We start from the raw sequence: 27,357 nt of genomic DNA on the forward strand, positions 1-27,357 counted from the left end.
CTGCAGCTTTACACTAGGGCACTGGTTCTCAAAGTATGGTCCTGGGACCAGCAACAATAGCATCACTTGGAAACTTCCTTGAAATGCACATTCTCAGGTCTTATTCTAGACCTGCTGATCAGAAGCTCTGGAGGTAGGGTCCAGCAGTGTGGGTGTTTTAATAGCTCCTCCTTCGGGGAATTCTGATGCACGCTAAAATTGAGAGACATTTGAAGTGGAGATTTCTACACACCCCTTTTTGGGATAATTTTCAATCAACAAATGAGTTTTTGCACATTAGAATCGGGGTTTTAAGAGCAGTCCTTAAAGTGCCACTTTCTTACTTATAACATTAAGATAGTCTACTTTCTACGGTAATGGTATTAGCCCTTATTATTGCAATCAAATAGATCCTTGGTGGCAGCAGTAGAAAGAAGCAAGTAGCTGTTTCACAGACAAGACAAAGTAGGATATGGGGTTGAATACTCAAGTGATTAAGGACCCAAAGCACCCATTGCATGTCTCTAGGCCATGACTCTCTCCTGATTCCTCATCATCTCATTTCTGGATGAGGCATTCATTTATAAGAGAGAAAAGTAGAAGGGATTTATTTCCAGCACCATCAAGGATATGCTAGAACATGAAAAAAAATTAATTTATATTTTCCCTTATAAGATTTATGCAGGTGCTGCTATATTGCTGCTGTTTTCCTTTGCTTAATGATTTAATCCTTCCCTGGAGCTTCATTTCCATGTAGCTAGAGAAAGAAATAGCTCTGATAATGAACAGCTGTGATTTAGACTGAGCGAGAAACTTGATCCCAGGAAAACGGGGGGGGGCAACAGTGAGCCTTGGCCCTTTTAAGCCAGAGAGAGAAGAAACAATGAATAAACTCAGGTCCCTTTTTAAATATTTGAGATTTGTATCTATATTTAAAAGCTACCAGAAACCAGTTTGAGACCCTAAGGTATGAGCAAGGTAGAGTGACTGTATACACTGGTTTGTTCAGGATTAAATAACTCTAGTTTATACCTTTCATCCCAGAGTAATTATTAATAATGACCCCTTCACTTGCAAGTATGTCCTGATTGTATGATAAATTCTATGGTCACCTCAGTGAGAGACAACTCAGTAGAGCACTAAGAATTCAGACTGTAGATTTTCTAACAGGACTTTGCTTGAAACCCATTTCTGACACTTATTAGTTGTGTGAATTTTGCAATTTATCCTTTATGCTTCCGTTTCCTTAATTGTAAAATGGAAATAACAATACAGTTGACCCTTGAATAATGCTGCCCTTGGAGGGCTAGTCAAAAATGCATGTGTAACTTTCGACTCCTCAAAAAAAAAAATACTATTAATAGCCTACTGTTGATCAGAAGTCTTATCTATAACATAAACCGCCAATTAACACATATTTTGTATATTATATACTGTATTCTTACAATAAAGTAAGCTAAAGAAAATCATATTAAGAAACTCATAAGGAAGAGGAAAAGAAAATATATTACTATTCACTAAGTAGAAGTGGGTCATCATGAAGGTCTTCATCCTCATACTCTTCATATTGAGTAGGCTGAGAAGAAAGAAGAGGAGGGGTTGGTCTTGCTGTCTCATGAAGTGGCAGAGGTAGAAGAAAATCTACATATAAGTGGCCCCATGCAGTTCCAACCCATGTTGTTCAAGGGTAAACTATATCTCTATCAGAAGGTTGTTGAGCAGATTGAGTAAGATATGCAACCCACCTGGCTGAGTGCCTGACACCCGGCAGGTGCTCAGCAATGGCTACTTCCCTGTAGGGAGAGAGAATAATATTAATTCATCCAGAATAATTACTCTGGGATGTCAGGTATAAACTGTCTACATTCAATTGGCCCAGTGGACTTCATTACATTAAATCATCCACTACAACCCAGAAATTCACAAGCAACTTTGTTTTAATTCCATTTGTAATGAGTTTTTTTTAACATGTTGCCATGTTGCAGTTGTTTTTTCTTTCTAAGACACATATTAAGGACATCAAGAAAAAATTGTCCTTCAGAGAAAGTCATATTTGTACTTGAAAAAAAAGTTCATGTTCAGAGTTGAACCAGAGGCTCAACTTTGTTCAATGCTGCTGCAAAGCAAATGTCAGAAACAGAAATGACTGTGTTGCAGCTCATGGTGTTGGAGTTTGGAGAGACCCAGTAAACTGTATCCCACTCTTGACTGGACACAATCAAGTATCAAGTCTTCAAATTGACTGAGAGCTAGAGAGTCAGGCAGGTGGAGATCAAAACGTCATTTTTATTAATGATGAAGTTGTTGGAGTTAATGACTTAGTGTGAGGGTCAAATGGATTTGCTGGCCTGCCTCAGCTCCAAGAAACCCCACCAGAGAAGAAAGATGGGTCTGTAGCAGACGTTTTTTACCAAGATGACTGACTGGCACTGGTCCCTGGAGGAAAAGGAAGAAATAAGCTAATTTTCCCATTACTGCAGGATTAGCTCTATCCAATCAAGAAACACAATAGTCACCACCTATCAGGTTATTCAATTCTATATATGGAGAGAAGTAAAGGAAAGACAAGAGGCTAGATATGCCATTCTAATGGAACTCCCTGCACATGGAAACAAGGAGGGAGCTCCTTTCCCAGAGGAAAGACGGTTCCCCACAATGTTGTCACCCATATTTCTCACTGAGGATTTAGTCACAGTAAAGATTCGATCAGATTGGACTTAACAAGTTATTTTTCTCAAAAGATGCCCAGATAATCAAATAACAATTTATCACTTTTCCCAACTGTGGATCAGAAATTGGATGAAATACCATTACTAGATCCAGAATAATCATTGCCTTTCCTTTGTCTCATCTATGATAATGGTTACTTTAATGACCTTGGTGGTGGATGAAGGTCACCCCTAGCTTACAGCACTTGAGCTGTGAAAACATACCAATCACCTCAGTGGGAACAGAATTAGGTTTCCATTTCAGTCATATAGTTCTTGTTCATTTCCGCTGGAGGAAATAATAGTTTTGTAGCCATCTTTCCAGCAAGGGGAAGAATGTAAACCTTTGTTAATGTTTTCTCCCTGGTGACCGAGATACTTTGTCGCTTTAGCTGGGTTCAATTCTGAGAAACAATGAGGCTTCAATTTGAGGCTTCAGTTTAAAAGTGTAGGACAGCTGAACTGAAATTGGCTGTTCGAGTCCCTAAGAATCTGGGCTCTTTCATATGTAATCCAGATGCACAGGTGAAATGGAAACACCCACCCAAGGCGCTCAGCATGTTCTTCTCTAGGTCTCTGACCATTGCTGAGGCCCCGTAGTTAAGGCCTGTAAAAGGACACCATGAGGCCACCCAAATGGCTGTCATCTCCATTTCAGCAGGATACCTTCCAACAGTGTTGAGGTATGACAGGCAACCCCTTAATGATTATCACATTATTCCTGTCCCTTTAGCTCTCTTAGTCCTAAGGTATGATCCTAAGCATTGTACCTTTTTATTTTTGTTTTATTTCACAAGCATGTATTTAAACTACCTTTTGAGTGTGAGGCACTGTAAGAACCAGAATGTTATCTGAGAGGGCTGGGGAGTCTGTCAGAATGAGTTTACTTACAGTTAAGTGGAGGAAGCTCTCCTTAAAGCAAGGCAGAATACAATAATCACCAAAAGACATTCTTTTAAAAGAAAATGGGATCATAAAGTAATGAATGATTAATACTTGCTGAAGAAGTTAGGAAGGGCCTCAGGAACTGGTAACATTTGAACTATGAAGTTTGACTTAGGGGTCTCTGAGGGGCTAAATAGTACCCCCAGGGGCCCAGGCATGGTGGTTCACACCTGTAATCCCAAAACGTTGAGAGGTCAAGGCAGGCAGATCACTTGAGCCCAGGAGTTCTAGACCAGCCTGGGCAACATGGCGAAACTCTGTCTCTACACAAAATATAGAAATTAGCCGGGTGTGGTGGTGCCTGCCTGTGGTCTCAGCTACTCTGTAGGCTGATGTTGGAGGATCAGTTGAGCCTGGGAAGTCAAGGCGGCAGTGAGCCAAGATCATGCCACTGCACTCCAACCGGGGTTATGGAGTGAGACCCTATCTCAAGATATAAAGAAAGAAAGAAATAGTACTCCTTTTCTGCATCCAAGTTCTGACCAATTTGAGAAATAAAAGAAGTACTTGGTGGAACCCAAGATATCATTGAAAATTACTTGTAGTGGACAAGTGAACAGATGGGACTTTAGTTTTATTGGCCAAGTGGGCTTAATGACACTCCAAAATTGGGCAGAATCCCATGTTGAGTCTTCACCTCCTCACCTCACTGCACATCTTCAGTCTGGGCTCCTGGAGGAGCTGGGAGATCTCAGGTTCTCTGAAAGCAGGCAGATGCCAAGAGGAAGCAGAGCCAGGCAGAGCTGAGCAAACCGTTAGTCTTTTCAAATTCACCAGGTGGCCAAGTGAGTAAAGGGGCAGAGAAAGTCCAAGGGTGTGCATAGGAAAAATTCCTTCTCTTGAAACCAGGAGTGAGGAAAGATACTCATCTGAAAATTGGTGTGGCTAAAGGAAAAATTTAAAAATCATCCTACATGGAAGATGGTGAGGATAGTCTGGTGAGACTAAGATCAGGTGGAGAGAGAGCTCTGGAAGGAGATGGGGAGACGAAGGTTGGGTGCAGAACAAGGAGAGTATTGCATATCACACTAAAGGAGTGGGCTTTTCCTAAAAACAATGGGCCTTTCCTAAAAACCCACTATATTTTTACAGAAAGACTGTATTTGTGAGCGACAGCTAGCAGTTAAGTGAAGATCCTTATATTAGGGAAGTCAGGTAGGAAGTAATCTCAGTAGCCCACAGGAAAACCAATAAGCATAGACACTGGGCATTTGGTATAATTCCTGATTTCATGAGAATTTAAATCACATCTGTCTACTTTGCATCTCAGGTCAGTTGATGAGGAGAAAATTACTCCTATCATAAATAATTTTAAAATTTCTGTGGAAATAATTACATTGTCATTTAGCCTATCTACCTTTTTGTTTTTTTAAGAGACAAGATCTCACTCTATCACCCAGGCTGAAGCACAGTGGCACAATCACAGCTCATTTCAGCCTCGACCTCCCGGGCTCAAGCAATCCTCCCACCTCAGCCTCCAAAGTAGCTGGGACTAAAGGCACATACCACCATGCCCAGCTAACTTTTAAATTTTTTTGTAGAGACAAGAGCTCCCTATGTTTTCCAGGCTGGTCTTGAACTCCTGGGCTCAAGTGATCCTCCTGCCTAAGCCTCCCAAATTGCTGGGATTACAGGCATGAGCCACCATGCCCAACCCCCTGCCTTCCTTTGTACCCCAAATGTCAGAGAGCAACTACAACATGTAGAGCATTGTATGATATGTTGGTAATACAGAAATAAATACCTAATAGAGAAAAGAGATGCCTAGACATCTCTGCTCTGTTCAAAACCCACATCAAAAGTCATTACTCATGTAATTAATGCAATAAAGCTTCAAAAGCTATATGTAAGGCACTATAAGAAGTTTTTCTTTAATACCATCATAGCTGATTGACAAATTTATGAAGGATGTTCATTGGTGTGTGCTTCTTTTAAAAAGAAAATGCTATGAGAACACACAATGAGAATGTCTTTGAACCTGGGACCTGAAGGATGAATATGTTTCTCGCAGAGAGAACATCAAAAACAAAATTCCTTGAAGAGAAAATAGAGCTTTTTGCATTTGGGACAGGTAGAAGTAATTGCCGTCTCTTTCAGTAGGTACAAAGAAAAAACTTATTTTTATAATTTGAAAAACGCAAATTAACATGCATACCACCAGCAACATTTCCCCACTATAACCACCCACCTTCCTGCCTAGCTCGTCCCTGAAACACGGGCCAGGTCTTTTCTGTGATTTTCCAATCCATAATTCCCTTAGCTGCTTTGCTCCTTATTAATTTTGTCAAGAAGCCAAGGAACTTGTATGGGCTGTGGACTTAGATCCTGGAACATTTGCAGGGGAGCACGGGTAGCGTATTATAAAGTAAAATGAGTTAAAACCACTCCGATTACATTTGAGGAGGCAAGATCTGACTTTTGATGTGGGTTTTGCACAGAGCAGAGACTAAGACTATAGCTTTGTTTGGGAGAGTTTTCTTGTAGACTTAGATCGATTACATTAAAAGATTCAGCCTTCAAACAATGGCTCCAAAGAAAATAATGTTGGCTTTTCCCTTTTATGAAAGTAATACTTGTCTTACAGCCCAAGGGATTGGCCATCCTTTTTCTATTGAAATTATTCAGAGGAATGCTTCTTGGATGTCCTGGTAATGTATTGACATTATTAGCAGAATATTTCAATCAGAGCCATCTGGCTACAAGGGAATAACAGCTCCCATTGATTATGTAAAAAGCTAAGTTATTGTCTGAGTATATAATACACTTGGAGTTGGTTTATGGGTTTTGTTATTTAGCATTTACATCTCCTTCCAACCCATAGAACTCGAAAGACTTAACAAGCCAGTTGATGAATAAGGAGAGGCCCCTGGGGGAAGACGTTCGGGGAGTGATACAAAAGGCCACCTATCCCAAAGCAGAAAATGTTAGCCTTTTGGACACACAAGAAGGGAATTTGATAATTTGGCATATTATCAGTCTGCATGAGAGGATATTCAAACTTTGGAGAAGGCTATTTCAAATTATTTGTTTGCCAGAGCCTTCTTCCGGTTTAAATGTGTAAAATGCATTCATTTTTCTTTTCTCTTCATGAATCATTTATACATTTAAACCAGAAACTTTATATAAGCTTAATAAATCTAAATAAACATCTTTATATTTGTGTTTAAGCCTAAAACTCTTAAGTGCCAGGCTCTAAGTGCTTTATAAATAATAATTCATGTATTATTCAAAACAGTTTTGTGAATTATATACCTACTCTGTGTATTAAATGCTGTATAAAATATCAATATGCAAACACCCCTCAATGTCCATGGGGGATTGGTTCCAAAATCTCCCACAGATACCAAAATCTGAGGATGCTCAATTCCCTTGTATAAAATAGTGTTTTCATATAGGCTACACACACCCTTCCAGATATCTTAAATAACCCCTAGATTACTTATGGTACCTAATATAATGTAAATGCTACAACAATAGTTGTTATGCTTTATTGTTTAGGGAATGAGGACAAAGAAAATATCTGTATGTATTCAGTACAGAAATAATTTTTTTTCAGAATATTTTTGATCTTTGGTTGGTTGAGGCCACAGATGTGGAACCCATGGATGCAGAAGGCCAACTGTATACTTTTTATGTATCAATATATGTCAAGATGCATTTCTGCCCTTCTAGGATGTGAATGGCTCCAGCTTATATGTTGTTAGCTTTGTAAAATCCAGCAAGGCTCTGGGGGTTTACAGTAGCAGCGAGATAAAATAGATAGAGCAGCACATGCTGAGAGTGAATCAGGGAAAGCGGGAGTCGACGGAAGCCAGCAGGCACATGGGGAAAAAGACAGTCATGGATCTAGAAAGCAGAAACTGAGAATTAGAATACAGAAGATTCTGCCCAGTTGCAAACAGGCAGCCCAAAGCCTAAGGAAAAGCCTCCTCTAAGAGAGTGAGACTGGCCAAGGCTTCCAGAGTGCAGGATGGAGATGGGAGTGGTGAGGGGCAAAGCCCTTCAGGAAGGCCCACTGCAATCAAGCAAGTCTTGGGGTCCATGTTGCCAGGAAGGGAGCAGGCAAAAGGCCCAGCCTCATTGGAATGTAGAAGGTGGTGCTGCTCTCCAGAAGCTGGGGATATTCAGAGAGGAGTGATTGCTCTCTCTGCCCTGGGTCTTAGACCTTTGGAAAGACCTGATTTAAGCCCTTCATTATCAGGGTGAAGTTTCTTGATAAACCACACAGATGATTCCTTTTCTCTTTATGTGAGAGATGCAGAGTAGCTTCCCATATAGTAAACAGTCTTCCCACACGATCATCAATTATGCTGGAAAGGAAGCCCCTCCTGACACTAAACAGGGTATTGGGCCTGCACTCAGCATTGACCTCAATAGTTCATCTTAAAGTCCCACTTAAAAAAAAAAATCTGCTATCCCAAATTCTCACACGAAGGACCCTCAAGTCCAAGTACAGACGCTCCTCCAATTATGATGGGGTTATGTCCAATCAAATGATTTTAAGTTGAAAACACAACTAATACACAACCTGCCAAACATCGCAGCACAGCCTAGCTTACCTTAAACGTGCCCAGAGCATTTACATGAGCCTACACATGGGTACAATCATCTAACACAAAGTCTATTATATAACAAAGTGTTGAATATTTCATGTAATTTATTGAAAATGAAAAACGAATGGTGGTATGAGTACTAGAAGTATGATTTCTACTAAATATGTATCACTTTTGCATCATTGCAAAGTTGAAAAATTTTAAGTCGAATCATTCTAAGTGAGGGACTGTCTTGACTCTTTTCCTGCCAGGTTTTCATAGTTAGAAAACAGCTCATGTGGACCTTCAGGATAAAGGACAGGTGAAGACTGCCTTAGAGCAAGCAGAGTGGTGGCTGGGAAGAGGAATGTTTGGTCATGATAATCGCATGCAAAGTACATAAAGGGGTATATATATGTATGTATATATGTATATATGTTTATATGTGTGTATATACATACATATACATATGTTTTATATATATATATATTTTTTTTTTTCTTTTTTTCTTTGAGACAAAGCCTCACTCTGTCACTGAGGCTTTGGTGCAATGGCACCCTCAGGGCTTACTGCAGCCTCGACTTCCCAGGCTCAAGTGCTTCTCCTCCCTCAGGGTCCTGAGTAGCTGGGACTAGAGGCACATGCTATCAAACCCCACTAATTTTTAAAAATATTTTTTGTGGAGATAGGTTCTTGCTATATTTCCCAGGCTGATCCTGAATTCCTGGGCTCAAGTGATCCTCCCACCTTGGTCTCCCAAAGTGCTGGGATTAGGGCATAAGCCATTGTGCCCAACCATAAATGGGTATTTTTTATAAGGAGGCAGAAATATGCCTATAGGAAGGGTTGGCAAATTATAGCCTACCCTGTTTTTATTTAGCTCATGGGCTAAGAAGTTCTTTTATATTTTTAAATGTTTGGAAATAAAAGAATAATATTTTGTGGCATGAAAACTAAATGAAATTCAAACATCAGCATTTATACAAAAATTCCATTTTTATTAGTAAGCCTGTATTTTAAAACATATACATATATTCAGTTATATTTTGAATTTTAATTATACAAAATTGTGTATAATTTTTTTCTCTCTTATTATGTAAGTACCTGCACAATTTTCTCTATTTTACCCTTTGGCCTACAATGTCTAAAATATTAATTTTTACTATGTAGCCTTTACGCAAAACTTTGTCTACCCCTGGTGAATATGGGACTCTCTGCAGGAACCATGGACAAGTGACTATAAATAGGCCTGAAAAGTTACCAATAATCGCAGCTATATCAGTTCTCTCTCTCTCTGTCTTTCTGTCTCTCCACCTCTTTCTCTCTCTCCTGTATCCCTTTGGCTCCCCTCCCTTCTCTCTTCCTCTCTCCCTCTTTTATTCTCTCTTCATCTCTTTCATAGATGCCCTCTCTCTTTTCTGCTCTCTTTCATTCTCTTTTATTTTCTCTTCATCTCTTTCACAGATGTCCTCTCTCTTTTCTGCTCTCTTTCATTCTCTTTTATTCTCTCTCTCTCCCTCTCTTTCCCTCTCTTTCATAGATTCTTTCTCTTTTCTCACCCCTCTCTCCCTCCTTCCTCCCCCATACCACTTCCTTCCCTCTCCCTGGGGCCATGTGATCTCTCCCCTCCATGGTGCCCTCTGCTCCTTTGTTCTCTACCTGCATATGGCTTTTTTGTTCCTTGACTTACCTTCCTCACATGGTTGGTCTGGAGGACAATCACTAACAGAGGCTTCACTCCCCGAGTAAGCATGCCCTGGAAGCCCATCTCCCAGTTACTGGCCTTGGGCTCAGGATCTCCACTTCAATCCCAGGAAAGCAAATCTGGCTCACTGCAGGTCTGATATCCATGTAAGTCCAGCCAGCTTTGAAAAAAGTCAAGCAGGGCTGCCCCTTCTATGCAGTGGACGGGTCTGTTCTCTGATAAGGGAGAGGGGATAGGGCGGACACCATGAGAGTTTTCAGTACCCATGCCCCACTGACCTCTTTGGCTAGCTTAAAGGATTTCCCATTCAATCCACTCATCCACTGCCCGGCTTCTGTTCTTTGTCCTCTGATTACTAGATAGAAAAGCAAAGCAAGAAGGCAGTGCCCCAAAAGAAGGCCAATCAATGGGCGTTAATACAGGATTGCTGTGAAAATGCCTGGAGCACTGATAATGCACAAAATAGATTTGTTTAGCTGTATTGAAAACAAACAGAAAAAAAAATGCAGAGTTTGCCATATTAATTTAATATATTCTGCATTCTCAGTCCCTAGGAAAAGATACGCTATGCACCATCAGTTTTCGATTTTTTATCACCGTGTGAGGAAGGCATTCTAATTAATCCAAACTCTATATTTTCAGTGTCTTGACATCCCCATATCTCCAGCCAAATTTGCTAACATTTCACATGCCAAGATAAAATATACAAGCATGTTATTCTGGAGTATTGTTATTAGCTTTAAATATGAAAAGATTGTACATAGAGGGGGTCCATTAAGTTAAATATCAGTAAGGGAGTTGCCATAGAAACTGGTAATAAGAGAAAAAGACATTTAAGAAATTCATGTTATTTTTACCCTTGCCTAGTCCCAAAGTGGGTTGGAAACATATGCCTTGGGAAGTTCCAACCTCAGGGAAGGACCCAAGCCATCTTTCAAGGAATTTCTTCCTGTCTAGAGAACCATAAGTATTTAGAAGTGAAACATTTTGTTGCGTGTCGACTGTTTAATAGCTTGTGTGGTACTTCCTATTTCCAAATGCTTTCCTGAGCATCAATTTAAGTGCAGGATTATAGTGGCAAAAAATTGTATAGCGTACAGGATTGGTTTGCATTGGGACTGGCATTCACCACTTGGGTACATCATGGATTTTCAATAAAAGATATCTGAGTTTATTAACCATTTACAAGTAAGGTCAGACACATTCCAGTTATAGTTAGGCTGTCTTGAATAGATAATTTCTCCTAACTCTATAACATGAAGGCAATATCCAAAATACCTGCCTCCATAGAAGACCTAAGAGATATTCTAGTTAAAATGAGATGCATTTATTTTCAAATGTCATCCCTAGATGTTTTCTTGGGCTCACTCTGCTCCTAAATAGCTCAAAGGTTTCTAGTCACATTTCCTTTTGCAAAAATATAATGTATTAAAATATTCTCTGTCTGTACAATAATATTTCCACAGTTGTACCTGAATATTCATGTATTCACAACTGGGAATCTTCCTAATTGTAAGAAGCACCTTAAACTTACTAAGAAAAAAAAATACTTTTGAATGTTTTCAGGCACAACTGATTATCAGATTTATGTAGTTTTCATAAATTCATCTCACACTTTCCAGACCACAGAAGAGATGCATTAGTTAAAGACATCAAGAATCGAATTCTGAAACTATTTGTAAAGAGCTGTGGTAGTGTGCAAACTTCAGCCATTATTTCTCAAGTATATATTAATTTGTTACCCATTAAAATGAGGCAAAATAGCTTGACTGCTCTCTCTCCATGGATGCATAATATCAAAGTACATGAATTCTCTACACAGACATTTAAATCAACAAAAATCACGTAACCCTGGAGATGGCAAGGCAAGGAATTGCTAACTGTGTTCATGTTATTGGGACACGCTTTAGCTAGTAAACACAAGTATCTGGCCACCACTGATAGACTTAGTATGGAATTGTTCAAGATCTTCAGGAAGTTATCTCTCACATAAAGTGCAAATCCCCTTTTTAAGTGACCTATACTGTAATAATCATGATCTGTGGCCTATAGTCATTAAGATGTAGGTAGAGAATGATCTTCTATGCTCTATCTCCATGTAAATGTGAGCCAGTTTCCAACAGCAAATAGATTATCCTTCAGGCCCATACGCACTTTAGATCATCTGTGGGTGACCTTGACATAAAACCTAACAGTTAATATAGTTTGATTGAAATTTTACCCAGGCATTTTACTATTACACACCAAATATTTTCACAAATAGCTAAGCTGATCATAGATTATGGTTTCATATCAGCAGAGAGAGTTAATTGCTGTTAAAAAAGAAGAAGAAGAAAGACTCCCTAGAATTTTAAGACATTCTTTCATTCCTGACACCTCTCTCCCTCACAATGCCTCACCCAGTCTTTTCTTATGGCAATTTAGACACTTTTAGCTTTATTGGGAGCCCCGGCTGAATTGCCTAGCAGTTGAAACAAAATGTGACAAAAGTCTAAGAGGTTATCTTATGCAAGGACTTAGGGTTCAGTATGTAATTAGAAAGCCCTAGGGTAACCTAAAACCCTGTAGAATGCAGAGCTGTTAAATCCTGTTACTCAAGCTGACATTTTCGTATGCTCTAATGTTTCCAGTTCCAAAATTGCAAAAGCTGGAGAGTGTGGCAAGCATCTTGCCTATTCCTGCTTAAAGCAACCTTACATTGCTCTCAAATAAAATTCTAATGGAAAGTTCTGAGAACTATGGCAAGTCTTTGGTGATGGTAGAAAATGAAAAATGACTGCAGTCAACTAAGGCTTACTTCATTCCAAAACCAAATAACAAGTATTCACCAAAAAAGGGACCTGGAAGAATCTAGGTAATTTTTTTTCCTACAGACTGTATTTTTTAAATTAAATCTAAACAACCTTTTATTTTATTCATTTGTTTTCAGTGAATGACCAGTAGGTTTAGCTGAGCGAGACACAAATTTGTAAGGCTCTTCAAAGGGACTTACATCAGTTTCTTTATGGGCATAAAGAAAATGGCAGTGAGCCCTATGAATCCAGCCCAGCTGGATATGCAGTGGATTCCCAAAATGTTTTCTTTATGTCACAAATAAAAAATGTAGCATTCTTGACATTCTAAAAAGCTGTTTCTTTTCTATGAAGTCTTATCCTGCAGATTCTAATTTGTAAGATTGTGAATCTTGCTAAAGTTGTTTAAATATCCTGTGTTCGAGCTGTAATTTAGAAAAAAAGTGTGAACAGAAAAAAAAACAAGAAAGAGGAGAATGGAGAGAGAGTGGGGTGATATTCTAACCAGGAGTCCCCAACCCCCTGTCTGCAGACTGGTACCGGTCTATGTCCTATTAGGAGCCAGGCCATAGGTGAGTGGCTGGCAAGTGAGCGAAGCTTCGTCTGTATTTACAGTCACTCCCCATCACTCACATTATCACCTGAACTCTGCCTCCTCTCAGATCAGCTGCATAGGAGCGTGAGCCCTATTGTGAACTGTGCATATACGGTATCTAGGTTGTGTGCTCCTTATGAGAACCTAATGCCTGATGATCTGTCACAGTCTCCCATTATGCCTAGATGGGACCATGGGAACCCTAGATGGGAAAGCAAGCTCAGGGCTCCCACTGATTCTACATTATGGTGACTTGTATAATTATTTTATTATATATTACAATGTAATAATAATATAAGTAAAGTGCATAATAAATGCAATGCACTTGAACCATCCCAAAACCTTCCCGCCTCCGGCGTCCATGGAAAAATTGTCTTCCATGAAACCGGTCCCTGGTGTCAAAAAGGTTGGAGACCACTGCTTTACACAGTGTTTCACTGTGGAAGGTTTAGCCAATCAATATAACTGGGCAGTAATAATAGGATATAGTCCTCCTGGGCATATAATTTTGTTCAAAAATTTATCCTAGAACTTGTGTCAGAGGCCTCAGTGAGTTTCACAAAACAACACAAACAGATGTCTTTTGCAGATGTATCAATGTGCTTAATTTAGGGTGGGGTTTTGCAAGGGTCCATTAACAAAGTATTCACAGGCTTATGATCAGCTAAGATAGGTTTCAAGAATCCATAAAGCCCCTCAAATTGCGTAGAAACATTTTTGTGTCTACCCACATGTATGTTTACTTTTCTGGAGAACGGGTCCCTAGCTTTCATAAAATTCACAAACATATTCTAAGAATAGGCTACAGACTACTTTAGGTCATTACTAGTTATCTGATGTCATTTTCTTTTGCCAGAAATAAAGACAATATGTGTATGTGTGTAAGTGTGTGTGTGACCTGACAGAAAGGTTTAATGTTAACATATCTTGGTTAAGTTACACTAAGCATGATAGTTTTAGGCATAGTTTGATTTTCTACCTCTCATAACTAAGAAATTCAAAACTGCTTTTGTTTGTAGCCTATAAAGGCTTTTGTTATCCATGGAACAAATGTCCATGTATTATCACTGAAAAAAATAAGAGAGAATTTGGAAGCATAGATATATTCAATATTTATGAAAAAGATGACAGTTTGCTCCATTCAATTTTTGGCACCAAATTTGACTGTGTGTGTGTGTGTGTGTCTGTGTGTGTGTTCAGCTCTGGATTAATATGTTTGTTTTCATCATTTTAATTGGTAATTAGTTTTACTTCAAATATAGGAAATCATTTTCCTGAAAATCTTTCTGTACTTCCAAAAGTTATAATATTTTGATACATTGACAAATATATTGACAGAGAATAAACTGACCATGTATTACTCTCAAACAAATCAACCTATGAGATTTGATCTTTTAATTATGTATGCTCTCAAAGGGAGAGGAGGTTTCCAGCCATCTTTCCTGCTGTCTTGTAGATGCCAGATCACTGGAACACGGTAGAAGGTCCATGCTAAGTACTTCTGCCTCCACGAGAACACTGAGTGGATCACACTTGGTCTGTGAGCTGGAGTAAAGATTCCACCAACAGAATCCAAGAGTCCTAGAACTTGGCAAATTCTAGGATGTCTTAGAAGATCTTAGAAGGGGTCTAAATATATCATCTGATATAAAACAGCAGGTATAGGGTATTGTTCCTTAATACAAAGTCAATGACATAGGAGCATGTGCTAAAGCAAATCCAGGGAAAAAAATAAATAGCATGGCAAAAAACACAATTACTTTTGCACCAACATAATACTTTGGGAAATACTTCATAAAATAACTTTTAACAATGGAAAATAGGCTACCTTTTTGAAGGCATGTTATAAAATACAAATCCCTATGGGGTGGATATTTTTATGAGAGCAAATTCTCCTCCCAAAGAGAAATGTTGTATTAACATTTCAAGTTAGCCCTTAATCTGTTTTTGTTTTTACTTTATTTTTTGAAATGGAGTTTCACTCTTGCTGCCCAGGCTGGAGCACAATCGTGAGATCTGGCTCACTACAGCCTCTGCCTCCCAGGTTCAAGCAGTTCTCCAGCCTTAGCCTCCCAAGCAGCTGGGATTACAGGCACCTGCCACCATGCCCAGCTAATTTTTTTTTTTCCGGTATTTTTAGTAGTGACAGGGTTTCGCCATGTTGGCCAGGCTGTTCTCAAACTCCCGGCCTTTGGTGAACCGCCCACCTTGGCCTTCCGAAGTGCTGGGATTACAGGCATGAGCCACCGTGCCTGGCCAGCCCTTAATCTTTAAAGTACCTTTCAACAGGAATTTACTCAATCTTCATAATCAGCAGCAATAAGGAAACTGTCTCCTTTACAGACACCCAAAGAGAGCCTTAAGGCGACCTATCCTTTGAGTCACTAAGGGCTCCTGGGTCAAAACAGAACAGCAAGGCCTTTCACTTCCCTCTCCTTGGATTTGAAAGAGTAATTCTCAAGACCTCCCCATCCACAGAAAACGAATGGGTCTCCAGGTCACTTGTCTCTCCCAGTTCCCTGTAGGAACTGAAAGAAATCTTGGCATCTTGCCTTGATCAACAATCATCATTTTCTTTTACGTGTTTTAAGTGGACATGCAAGACAGCACCCACTTTTGTGTAACTGGCAATTTGGATCATTCTTTTAAGATGAAAATCACACCAGGAAAAACATCAAGTTAAAGGAGATAAAGCCCTAGGAGACTAAAGTATTTATACTTTAGAAGTAAAACAGGTCACATAAGTCAAAAATATCTTTTACCCAAGCAAGAAACCAAATCCTAAACTATTACTCATTACGGGGAAGCAGTTTCTTGACATCAGATAAAAGCATAGCAAAAGAAGTAAAAGGGAGAACTCAGATGTCCAAGAGTTGTTTTATTTTAGTTTATATTTATGGGAGCAGTACAGAATTTTGATTATTTCTTTTTTAAGATAACTGCTGTGTGTGCCCTCTAAGGTCAGCTCATTTTTATGGTACTGCTCAATTCCTTAACTATTCTGAGGCAGCAGAGAGAAAAAATACAATGTGATACCAAATTGAACAAAAGGCAGTTATTCAATGATAAATCATACTTGAAATGTCACTTAAAAATGAATTCTTCTTTCTCATCATGTCTCTCATGGACATTTGATTTTATTATTTCTCTTTAAGGTTAGGTTGAACCATGCATACAGCAATTAAAGCAATTTTCACCTGAAAACAGCAATATCTTCTGGCTCAGCATAAATAGCTTAAATACTTTTGGGAAACACTTAATTCAACTGAATCCAATAAATGTTTACTGAACTCACATCACGTGCCTAGCTCCTTGCTCAGTAGTGGCAGTTGCAATAATGGCAGATGGCAGATACCGTATCTCCTGGGTAATTCATCTTGACAATCGTGCTGTTAAGAATCAATAATCATACAAAAATTAGCTGAGCATGGTGGACGTGCCTGTAATCCCAGCTACTTCGGAGACTGAGGCAGGAGAATTGCTTGAACCTGGGAAGCAGAAGTTGCAGTGTGCTGAGATTGTGCCACTGCACTCCAGCCTGGACAACAGAGTGAGACTCCATCTCAAAAAAAAAAAAAATTAATAATCAGCCTGATCATCTATGGTCAAAGATAGACCCAGAATTCACCCAGTAGTTGATTTAACAAGTTAAAATATGTCCCCAGCTGATTTTGATAGTGTTTAATAAAAAAAGCCATGTAGGCATTTTCTTACCCCTGTGATAACTTCAGGGAGGTGGCATTTTTTAACTCCTACTTTTCATATAGGAAACAGACTCATCAAAAAAAATAAAATTAATAATCAATCTGATCATCTATGGTCAAAGACAGACCCAGAATTCAGCCAGTAGTTGATTCAACAAGTTAAAATATGTCCCCAGCTGATTTTGATAGTGTTTAATAAAAAGAGCCATGTAGGCATTTTCTTACCCCTGTGATAACTTCAGGTGGCATTTTTTAACTTCCTACTTTTCATATAGGAAACAGACTCATTGGAAAGATAAGACTTGCTTCAGATCATGTTCGGCTTCCACGCTCTTGGTTGCTGGTCTGGTGCTTTGTCTGTTGACTAATTTCTTTTTCTCCCTCCTCACCCCAGGCCCTCCCCTGTAAAGTATGAAACCCCATGCCTTCACTGACCCCAGCATCCTGAGAGCTGACGGGAGAGGGCAAAGTCAAATAGACTTTCTGGTGGGAAAATTTGGCTGAAGCGTTTTCTGTAAATTTTTGCTCAGTACTGTATCCCTTCATATGTTGCTACCTCCCCCGTTCTCAGTAATTTTAGTTTGTGCTTTTTGTTTCTCTTTTTGTTTCTTTGGTTTGCTGGCTTTGTGTTCTTTTCTCTTTTTTTCCTTTTCTTTTCCTTTTTTAATGCAGGAATCGGTCAAGGTGTTCCCGTGGTGGCACTCATAGTGGAAGGAGGACCCAACGTGATCTCGATTGTTTTGGAATACCTTCGAGACACCCCTCCCGTGCCGGTGGTTGTCTGTGATGGGAGTGGACGGGCATCGGACATCCTGGCCTTTGGGCATAAATACTCAGAAGAAGGCGGGTAGGTAACTTTCCAGGCCCCGTGGAAGAACCTTAAAGCCTGTTTGGAAACGAGGGTATGAGTGGATTATGTTTTCAGTAGCTCAACCAAGACCTCAGATCAAAACAAGCTATGAACAAATTGTCTAAAAAATGTCTGTCATGGGAGGGCTGTGGTGAAGAACAGAGAAACATATTATAAATGTCCTATGTAGTGGGAAATTCTATGAAAGCTACACGGATAATGAAAAGGGTGAGGAAAAGAGAGGAGGTCATAGGCTGTGGTCTCCTTTTTCTTCTCTTCGTATCTCCTTCTCCTCCTCCCAGTAAGGAGAAGCAGGAATTGAGTTTTAACACATGAAGCACAGCCAGTCTGTACCAGATGGATCAGGTTGGTAACTTCAGAGAAGCTGGGTTGTTCAGCTTCCAGGCTTGGCCTCCAAACACCAGCATTGCGAAGCCACTGTGAAGATATGTGGTAGACCGTACCATCAGGCTTCTCTACACGGGCTGGGAAAGTCAAATCTCTAATGGTCACTACTCTGGTCCTTTGTAAACTCCTCTTGAACCCCTCGTGCCCTTTCCTTGGTCTGTTAGGCTCCTAATGCTACTTTCAACAGTCCAAAACCCCCAACCCCAGGAAAGATCCCCCCTTCACAGCACTCCCCTCCAATCCAACTTCCCATTGAGCAAATGCTGAAATCCAGGCACTCTTGCAGATTATTAGATCAAAATAAACCATCCCAAGGTGTGAGTGAGATTAAGCGGGTAAAACTCAGGGGAGCCATTGATGTTTTAAGTAAGAACTTCCTAATCTAATCAATTCCCCTATCACATGAAATTTTTGGGGAGGGGAAAGCCCCAAATGAGATGATGGTCTTTTATTCATGCCTTTTATAAATATACATTAAGTGTTTCCTGGGTGCCATGTACTAGGCCAAACATTAAGATGTAAAAAAGAAAAACATACAATTAATTGCCACTCTCAAGATGCTCACAGTAAGTCTAGTAAGTAGACAAGTATTACAAAACAAAAATACAAGTGACCTTACCTACAGCAGGATGCTCCCTCCTCCATCCCTCTCATACCCATCCCTCTTGTACCCAGCCTGCTTTATTTAAATAGAGACTGAGCATGGCAAGTCAGTACCATCCCATCTCTCCCCATCCCCTTCCTCATCTTTGACAGCAGCCCAGTACTCCACATAAGCCATTAAAACAGTACGCCTACCTAGTTAGTAGATGAACCTATGTTTGTGAAATGAGGAATAACAAAAGGCATTGAGCCTCCAGCTTAACACTGCAAACCCGAAAGCTCTGATACCAAAAAAAAAAAAAAAAAAAAAAAAAATTCTAATTTTTATAAACTCAAAGGTGGAGTTTTCTTTACTGGCAAATTTAGTTAAATTACTATTATATTTTGATAGTAAATATTGGTCCATTTTATAGCTCAGAACTCTTTAAATTTAGATAAATTACTATTATTTTTTATAGTAAATATTGGTCCATTTTATAGCTCAGAACCTAAAAAGTGAGTATGTACCCAAACTTCTCTCTGTTTACAACCAACCCAGAGTTCAAGATTCTGAATTGTGCTTTGTTTTATTAAAAATTTAACCAAGGGTTGGGCACAGTGGCTCACGCCTATAATCCCAGCACTTTGGGAGGCCAAGGCAGGTGGATCACTTGAGGTCAGGAGTTCAAGACCAGCCTGACCAACATGGTGAAACCCCATCTCTACTAAAAATACAAAAATTAGCCAGGTGTGGTGGCACGTGCCTGTAATCCCAGCTACTTGGGAGGCTGAGGCAGGATAATCGCTTGAACCCAGGAGGCAGAGGTTGCAGTTGCAGTGCGCCAAGATCGTGCCATTGCACTCCAGCCTAGGCAACAAGAGCGAAACTCTCTTTAAAAAAAAACAAAAAACAAAAATTAACCAAGGTTCTCCTTTCTCTAAATCTAGCAGTTTGTTCTATTTTTCAGAAATAAACTTAATAGTTTTAATACAGTTTTTAGCTTTGGCTTATTTCTTACTTTTTAGTTTCCAAATTATTTTATGGTATTCCTACAAAGTAGATGCAAATTTGCATTCAGAATGCACCTTTTGTTTTTCTGGGTTTTTCTGTTTGTTTGTTTTGTTTTTTCAGAAAACTCATGGAAAAGTACACTGTTCACCTCAGCATTTCAGGTTTCTCAGGTGTATACACAATGAAAGCCAGGACTTAGTGCCTATTATTTATCATGATCTTGGATTGTCTACCTTGAAAATGTTAAAATATTTAATAAGTTAAATATAAATATGTTAAAATACTTAGATTGCCCTTCCTGCTTTAATATGGAGGCAAGGTTATGTATTTTAGAACTGGGTGGGACCTAGATTATTTAAATTAAATTATTATTTAAATTAAGATTATTTAAATTAAGTGCTTTGTCCAAAGCCACACAGCCTAGGATCCCAGGCCAGAATCCCTGCTGGTATATTATGAACATGTACTGAAATGTGTTTTATGGTATGTGCTGTAGTGTTCCTCATATAGTACTTCAGTGATACTGTTTTGTAAATATTCAAATGCACTTCAGTTGTCTTCAGCTTCCTCTTTTCATTATACTTTATTATTATTATTATTACTATTGATATTCCAAAGAAATCAAAAGCAATACATTCCTGGTTGTAAACCAATGTCCAAGCTGATCAACCCCGTGTCCTGCGGATTGTTTCCCTTTTCCTACCTAGACCATTATACACCAACCCCAAAATTAAAAGTCAAAAATACCATGTTTTCTTTTTTTTTTTTTTTTTTTTTGAGATGGAGTCTCACGCTGTCGCCCAGGCTGGAGTGCAGTGATGCGATCTCAGCTCACTGCAAGCTCCACCTCCTGAGTTCACCCCATTCTCCTGCCTCCGCCTCCCAAGTAGCTGGGACTACAGGCACCTGCCACCACTCCTGGCTAACTTTTTGTATTTTTAGTAGAGACAGGGTTTCACTGTGTTAGCCAGGATGGTCTCGATCTCCTGACCTCGTGATCCTCCCACCTCGGCCTCCCAAAGTGCTGGGATTACAGGCGTGAGCCACCGTGCACAGCCAAAAATATCATCCTCTTTTAACTTTAATTAGCAGTTTTTGTTGTAATTTTTTATAGTCAAAATATGCAAAAGCACAATCTATATGGGATCTACACAAACTATGAACAATGGCTGCTTATCAAAGAATATGAGTTTATGCACATAACTAATGCGGAGGTAAAGAATTAAGTATAATTTTTTATCTTAAGATGTTTTAAAATTAAAACTTTAAAAATTTTAAGAAACATTTAGAAATGGTTATTAAGAAAATAGAAGTCTAAAGAGAAGTTGTATTTTATATGTAGTGTTATGATAAAAGTGTGCTCTTGCTCCAGGAAAGCAATTATAAATTCATCATGATAAAATGAAGTCAGAATGTTTCTCTGTGCTACCTGAATAACTTCAAGAATTTAATCACGTTTATTTAGCTTGATAAGAAATTGTCTAGCCACACATGTGCAGCCAATTTTAAAAATCATTTCCAAATAACATTATCTTGCAGTAGTGTGCTTTATGTTAAGAAAAAGAAAAATGGCCCACCCAGACCTTATTCACCAGGAAGGATTTCTTCTTTGATTTCTAATAAAGTCCAACAGTGTTGGAAATGTTTCACTGCAAATAAATGTAAATCCACAACTATATGATCATATGAACAAATCTATATAAATGTGCATCACTGTACAAATAGAATTGGATATAGAGAACAGATACATCCTGTTTATGAAACCTTTATTTCAGGGCTGCATCAGTATCTTTCCAATTACTTTGGTAACTTAAATATGATTAAAAATGTTTTAAGTTAATTTAAAGATTCTTAAATAATACAGAGCCAAGAACTATTCAGCTACAGAGCCTTTAATTTTATAATCTTAAAAGAGTGAAAAAAAAAAAAGCCTTACATTTTAACCTTTGTGAACTTTATGTTTTATCTTTGAATTCCCTTCTAGAATGTGAATTTGAAAGACAATCACTTTGGAAGTAATTTGTAATTGGCAAAACTGATTAGTTTTTGTAGATGAGATTACTTAGGATAGAAAAAGACAGACTGCATCTATTACAATCCAAATGAGTTTGGATAAACTAAGAGACAATTGCAATTAAATTCTTGTTTGAGTCTCTTTTTCCCTATCTCTGCTCTGTGGCATGTAGTACCTGAAAGAAATGGTCAAACTCCCATTTTTTTCTCATTGGCATAATGGATTTTCTATTTCTCATCTGTCATAGTTTAGAATGAGTCATTGATTAATTAAAATTTAGTCACTTTCCCTAATTAATTTTGTTGTTTTAGAAATATTATCAAATTTTATTTCTAAATCATGAATGACTAAACATGACAAAGTTAAAGAGATTCGTGCTACCCAAATAGTAATTGAATCACCTAAGTTTTTTAATACTAACATTGTACTTTTTGTGTTTGAGCAATATGAACTGTAGTACTCATAGTTGGGGGTACCATACCTTTCAGGATGTAGACTCCTGACATTGAAATCAGAGATTACTTTGCCTGATAATGGTCAACCGAAGTGTCAGATTGCAGAGAAATGTTGTCTAGCCTGTCATTTGTCAATCAGTGAGCAAGTACTTCACCCATAAAAAATGTCAGTGTGAAAAAGGTATCCAAATGCGTTTGTGTTCTAAAATGGTGCTCCTCGTTCATCCAAATTTTATTACTGATTTTTATGTTTATTTTGGCATCTTCATTCCAGAGATAATCATCTGTATTTACCATTTTTAGATACTTTAGGACAAGAAGCAGAGCTTTCTGGTAGCAGACAGCCCTCAAGTTTTGTACTCATCTGTTACTAACTTTTGGGAAGTTATCAATGGGGAAAACACCAAGGGACTGTTCACATTTTTGTGTGTCAGTGGAATTTGTATTGGATATTGTGAAGAATAAATGAGCAATGGCTTGGGAGCAGGAGAATAGATAATACATTTCTAATAAAAATTTGACTTTCCTGTTTAAAGGGTGTTTAATAAGGGTCCCTACATTATTTGATTAGCTGAGGCAAAGACATAAATGAATGCTAACTGGAGATGAAAAACAAAAAAAAAATGTTGTATGGCATCAAATTATGTAACTATGTATTGCTAGCAGAGATGTGGCAAAAGCGTGTTTCTCTGCAAATATACATCAAAATGCCCAAAGGTATGAGAAAGTCACCAGAAAGCTAGACATTTTATTTTTATTTTTTTATTTTTTTATTATTATTATACTTTAAGTTTTAGGGTACATGTGCACAATGGGCAGGTTTGTTACATATGTATCCATGTGCCATGTTGATTTCCTGCACCCATTAACTCGTCATTTAGCATTAGGTATATCTCCTAATGCTGTCCCTCCCACCTCCCCCCACCCCACAACAGTCCCCGGAGTGTGATGTTCCCCTTCCTGTGTCCGTGAGTTCTCATTGTTCAATTCCCACCTATGAGTGAGAACATGCGGTGTTTGGTTTTTGGTCCTTGCGATAGTTTACTGAGAATGATGGTTTCCAGTTTCATCCATGTCCCTACAAAGGACATGAACTCATCATTTGTATGGCTGCATAGTATTCCATGGTGTATATGTGCCACATTTTCTTAATCCATTCTATCGTTGTTGGACATTTGGGTTGGTTCCAACTCTTTGCTATTGTGAATAGTGCCGCAACAAACATACGTGTGCATGTGTCTTTATAGCAGCATGATTTATAGTCCTTTGGGTATATACCCAGTAATGGGATGGCTGGGTCAAATGGTATTTCTAGTTCTAGATCCCTGAGGAATCGCCACACTGACTTCCACAATGGTTGAACTAGTTTACAGTCCCACCAACAGTGTAAAAGTGTTCCTATTTCTCCACATCCTCTCCAGCACCTGTTGTTTCCTGATTTTTTAATGATGGCCATTCTAACTGGTGTGAGATGGTATCTCACTGTGGTTTTGATTTGCATTTCTCTGATGGCCAGTGATGATGAGCATTTCTTCATGTGTTTTTTGGCTGCATAAATGTCTTCTTTTGAGAAGTGTCTGTTCATGTCCTTCGCCCACTTTTTGATGGGGTTGTTTGTTTTTTTCTTGTAAATTTGTTTGAGTTCATTGTAGATTCTGGATATTAGGCCTTTTTCAGATGAGTAGGTTGCAAAAATTTTCTCCCATTTTATAGGTTGCCTGTTCACTCTGATGGTAGTTTCTTTTGCTGTGCAGAAGCTCTTTAGTTTAATTAGATCCCATTTGTCAATTTTGGCTTTTGTTGCCATTGCTTTTGATGTTTTAGACATGAAGTCCTTGCCCATGCCTATGTCCTGAATGGTATTGCCTAGGTTTTCTTCTAGGGTTTTTATGGTTTTAGGTCTAACATGTAAGTCTTGAATCCATCTTGAATTAATTTTTGTATAAGGTGTAAGGAAGGGATCCAGTTTCAGCTTTCTACATATGGCTAGCCAGTTTTCCCAGCACCATTTATTAAATAGGGAATCCTTTCCCCATTTCTTGTTTTTGTCAGGTTTGTCAAAGATCAGATCATTGTAGATATGCGGCATTATTTCTGAGGGCTCTGTTCTGTTCCATTGATCTATGTCTCTGTTGTGGTACCAGTACCATGCTGTTTTGGTTACTGTAGTCTTGTAGTATAGTTTGAAGTCAGGTAGCGTGATGCCTCCAGCTTTGTTCTTTTGGCTTAGGACTGACTTGGCGATGCGGGCTCTTTTTTGGTTGCATATGAACTTTAAAGTAGTTTTTTCCAATTCTGTGAAGAAAGTCATTGGTAGCTTGATGGGGATGGCATTGAATCTATAAATTACCATGGGCAGTATGGCCATTTTCACGATATTGATTCTTCCAACCCATGAGCATGGAATGTTCTTCCATTTGTTTGTATCCTCTTTTATTTTATTGAGCAGTGGTTTGTAGTTCTCCTTGAAGAGGTCCTTCACGTCCCTTGTAAGTTGGATTCCTCAGTATTTTATTCTCTTTCAAGCAATTGTGAACAGGAGTTTACTCATGATTTGGCTCTCTGTTTGTGTGTGATTGGTGTACAAGAGTGCTTGTGATTTTTTTACATTGATTTTGTATCCTGAGACTTTGCTGAAGTTGCTGGAATACAGTCTACCATCAGAGAATACTACAAACACCTCTATGCAAATAAACTAGAAAATCTAGAAGAAATGGATAAATTCCTCGACAAACACACCCTCCCAAGATTAAACCAGGAAGAAGTTGAATCTCTGAATAGACCAATAACAGGCTCTGAAATTGTGGCAATAATCAATAGCTTACCAACCAAAAAGAGTCCAGGACCTGACGGATTCACAGCCGAATTCTACCAGAGGTACAAGGAGGAACTGGTACCATTCCTTCTGAAACTATTCCAATCGATAGAAAAAGAGGGAATCCTCCCTAACACATTTTATGAAGCCAGTATCATCCTGATACCAAAGCCTGGCAGAGACACAACCAAAAAAGAGAATTTCAGACCAATATCCTTGATGAATATTGATGCAAAAATCCTCAATAAAATACTGGCAAACCGAATTCAGCAGCACATCAAAAAGCTTATCCACCATGATCAAGTGGGCTTCATCCCTGGGATGCAAGGCTGGGTCAACATACACAAATCAATAAATGTAATCCAGCATATAAACAGAACCAAAGACAAAAACCACATGATTATCTCAATAGATGCAGAAAAGGCCTTTGACAAAATTCAACAACGCTTCATGCTAAAAACTCTCAATAAATTAGGTATTGATGGGACGTATCTCAAAATAATAAGAGCTATCTATGACAAACCCACAGCCAATATCATACTGAATGGGCAAAAACTGGAAGCATTCCCTTTGAAAACTGGCACAAGACAGGGATGCCCTCTCTCACCACTCCTATTCAACATAGTGTTGGAAGTTCTGGCCAGGGCAATCAGGCAGGAGAAGGAAATAAAGGGTATTCAATTAGGAAAAGAGGAAGTCAAACTGTCCCCGTTTGCAGATGACATGATTGTATATCTAGAAAACCCCATTGTCTCAGCCCAAAATCTCCTCAAGCTGAAAGCTAGACATTTTAGAAACCCAAGTGTAGTCTGTAATCCCTAAGGCCTGTCATTCTGTGCAGTGGTCACTATTGTTTTCTCCTGCTGCTCCAGAGATTTCCATCTAAAGCTGAAGGGTGTCAAACCCTTATCATTTGTCTGTATAAGACCTGCCAAAAGAACGTAATTGATCTCAATGGTTTGTATTCCAGCATGATTTAGACATAATTGGAATGTCAAGTGAGAATAAAGGAGACATATCAAGCATGCTGGCTTCATGTATCCATTATAGTTTTTGTAAATTTCATCTTGTCTCTTTTCTAAAATTTTCTATGAGAAATCATGTCAAAACTTGATTCTTTTTTATAACTTTCTCAGAAGGGAAACCTTGGAAACATCTCGTACAGACAAAGAACACTGGTGGTTTTATCTATTAAAAGAGTCATTTTTATAAACTGTTTTCCAAGTTAACATTTATTGAGTGCCTATTATATGCATGAGCCTGTTGGAAGATGAATAAGGCACGGCCCTAGCTGTCAAGGACTTTATAATGAGGACTAAAACATAGACACAAGTGCAGATAACTAGAAGGTCATGTGTGCTTTGATAAAGGCACAAAGGGTCACAAGAGCACAGAGGGTAAAATAAACGCGTGGTGCATTCTTCATGAGAATCCTGTCAATGGAACAGTGTATGTTAATATCCACAAAATGGCAATAGAATGATTCTATTTTTCCTTTTCCCCTTTTCCATCAAAAACTGGATCTAAGCTGAGGGTCAGCCTGGATGACTGAGAAGAACTAATATTTGACCCTCCCTTATATAACTCAACTCAGAGAAAGAATTAATCTGAAAAAGATTGAAGAAAATTGGTAAAAGGGACAAATTCATTGAGACAGTGTAGCAGTGTTTTGTGTGTGTGTGTGTGTTAAATTTATATACACTAATAAAATTAATTTAATTTAATAAATTTAATCCAATAAGATTACTTTATATATACATAAGTATATATATTAATCCCTAATCCCTATACTTATCTGTGTGTATATATATATATATGCTTAAAATTTAAGTGAAGACTTAAAGGTAGAACTGATAGTATAACTTTTCAAATCAATCAATCGCTAGGTATTTTTTGAATGCTTGTTTTAGGTACTATGGGTGCTATGAAAAGTCGTATAACTTTCCTCAAGAAATGTACACATAATCTTATTTGAACTAATATACTAACAAATAATTTTTCAATTAGATGTTATTATTGAATTCTGGGAAGGCAGAAGGAAGCATAGGTTGGAATAAATGGAGAAAGTTTCATGGAGACAATACCACGGCAGTTTTTGCCTCTGTAATATATATAAAGACATAGACATATTGCCATCTGTGTTATTGTATCCAAGCTCTATAAGGCTAGAGTAGCTCCATGTATTTAAGAAAGTGTGAAATAAAATAAATACATTTGTCCTAGAGTTCCCTATTTGATCCCTCACGTTGTATCAACATGGG

General features: G+C 38.5%; 1 protein-coding gene across 16 annotated transcripts in view; it reads left to right on the plus strand.

Annotated features, from left to right (window-relative positions):
• Positions 1-27,357, plus strand: part of TRPM3 (transient receptor potential cation channel subfamily M member 3) — a 920,678-nt gene that overhangs the window by 663,293 nt on the left and 230,028 nt on the right. For all 16 annotated transcript variants that reach the window (XM_030810005.1, XM_030810016.1, XM_030810007.1 and 13 more), the window contains exon 7: positions 17,633-17,807. In XM_030810005.1, the coding sequence (XP_030665865.1) occupies positions 17,633-17,807 (175 nt within the window). The remainder of the gene's footprint in view (positions 1-17,632; positions 17,808-27,357) is intronic.

The sequence above is a fragment of the Nomascus leucogenys genome, chromosome 1a, assembly GCF_006542625.1.
Source record: "Nomascus leucogenys isolate Asia chromosome 1a, Asia_NLE_v1, whole genome shotgun sequence".
NCBI classification, from domain to species: Eukaryota; Metazoa; Chordata; class Mammalia; order Primates; family Hylobatidae; genus Nomascus; species Nomascus leucogenys.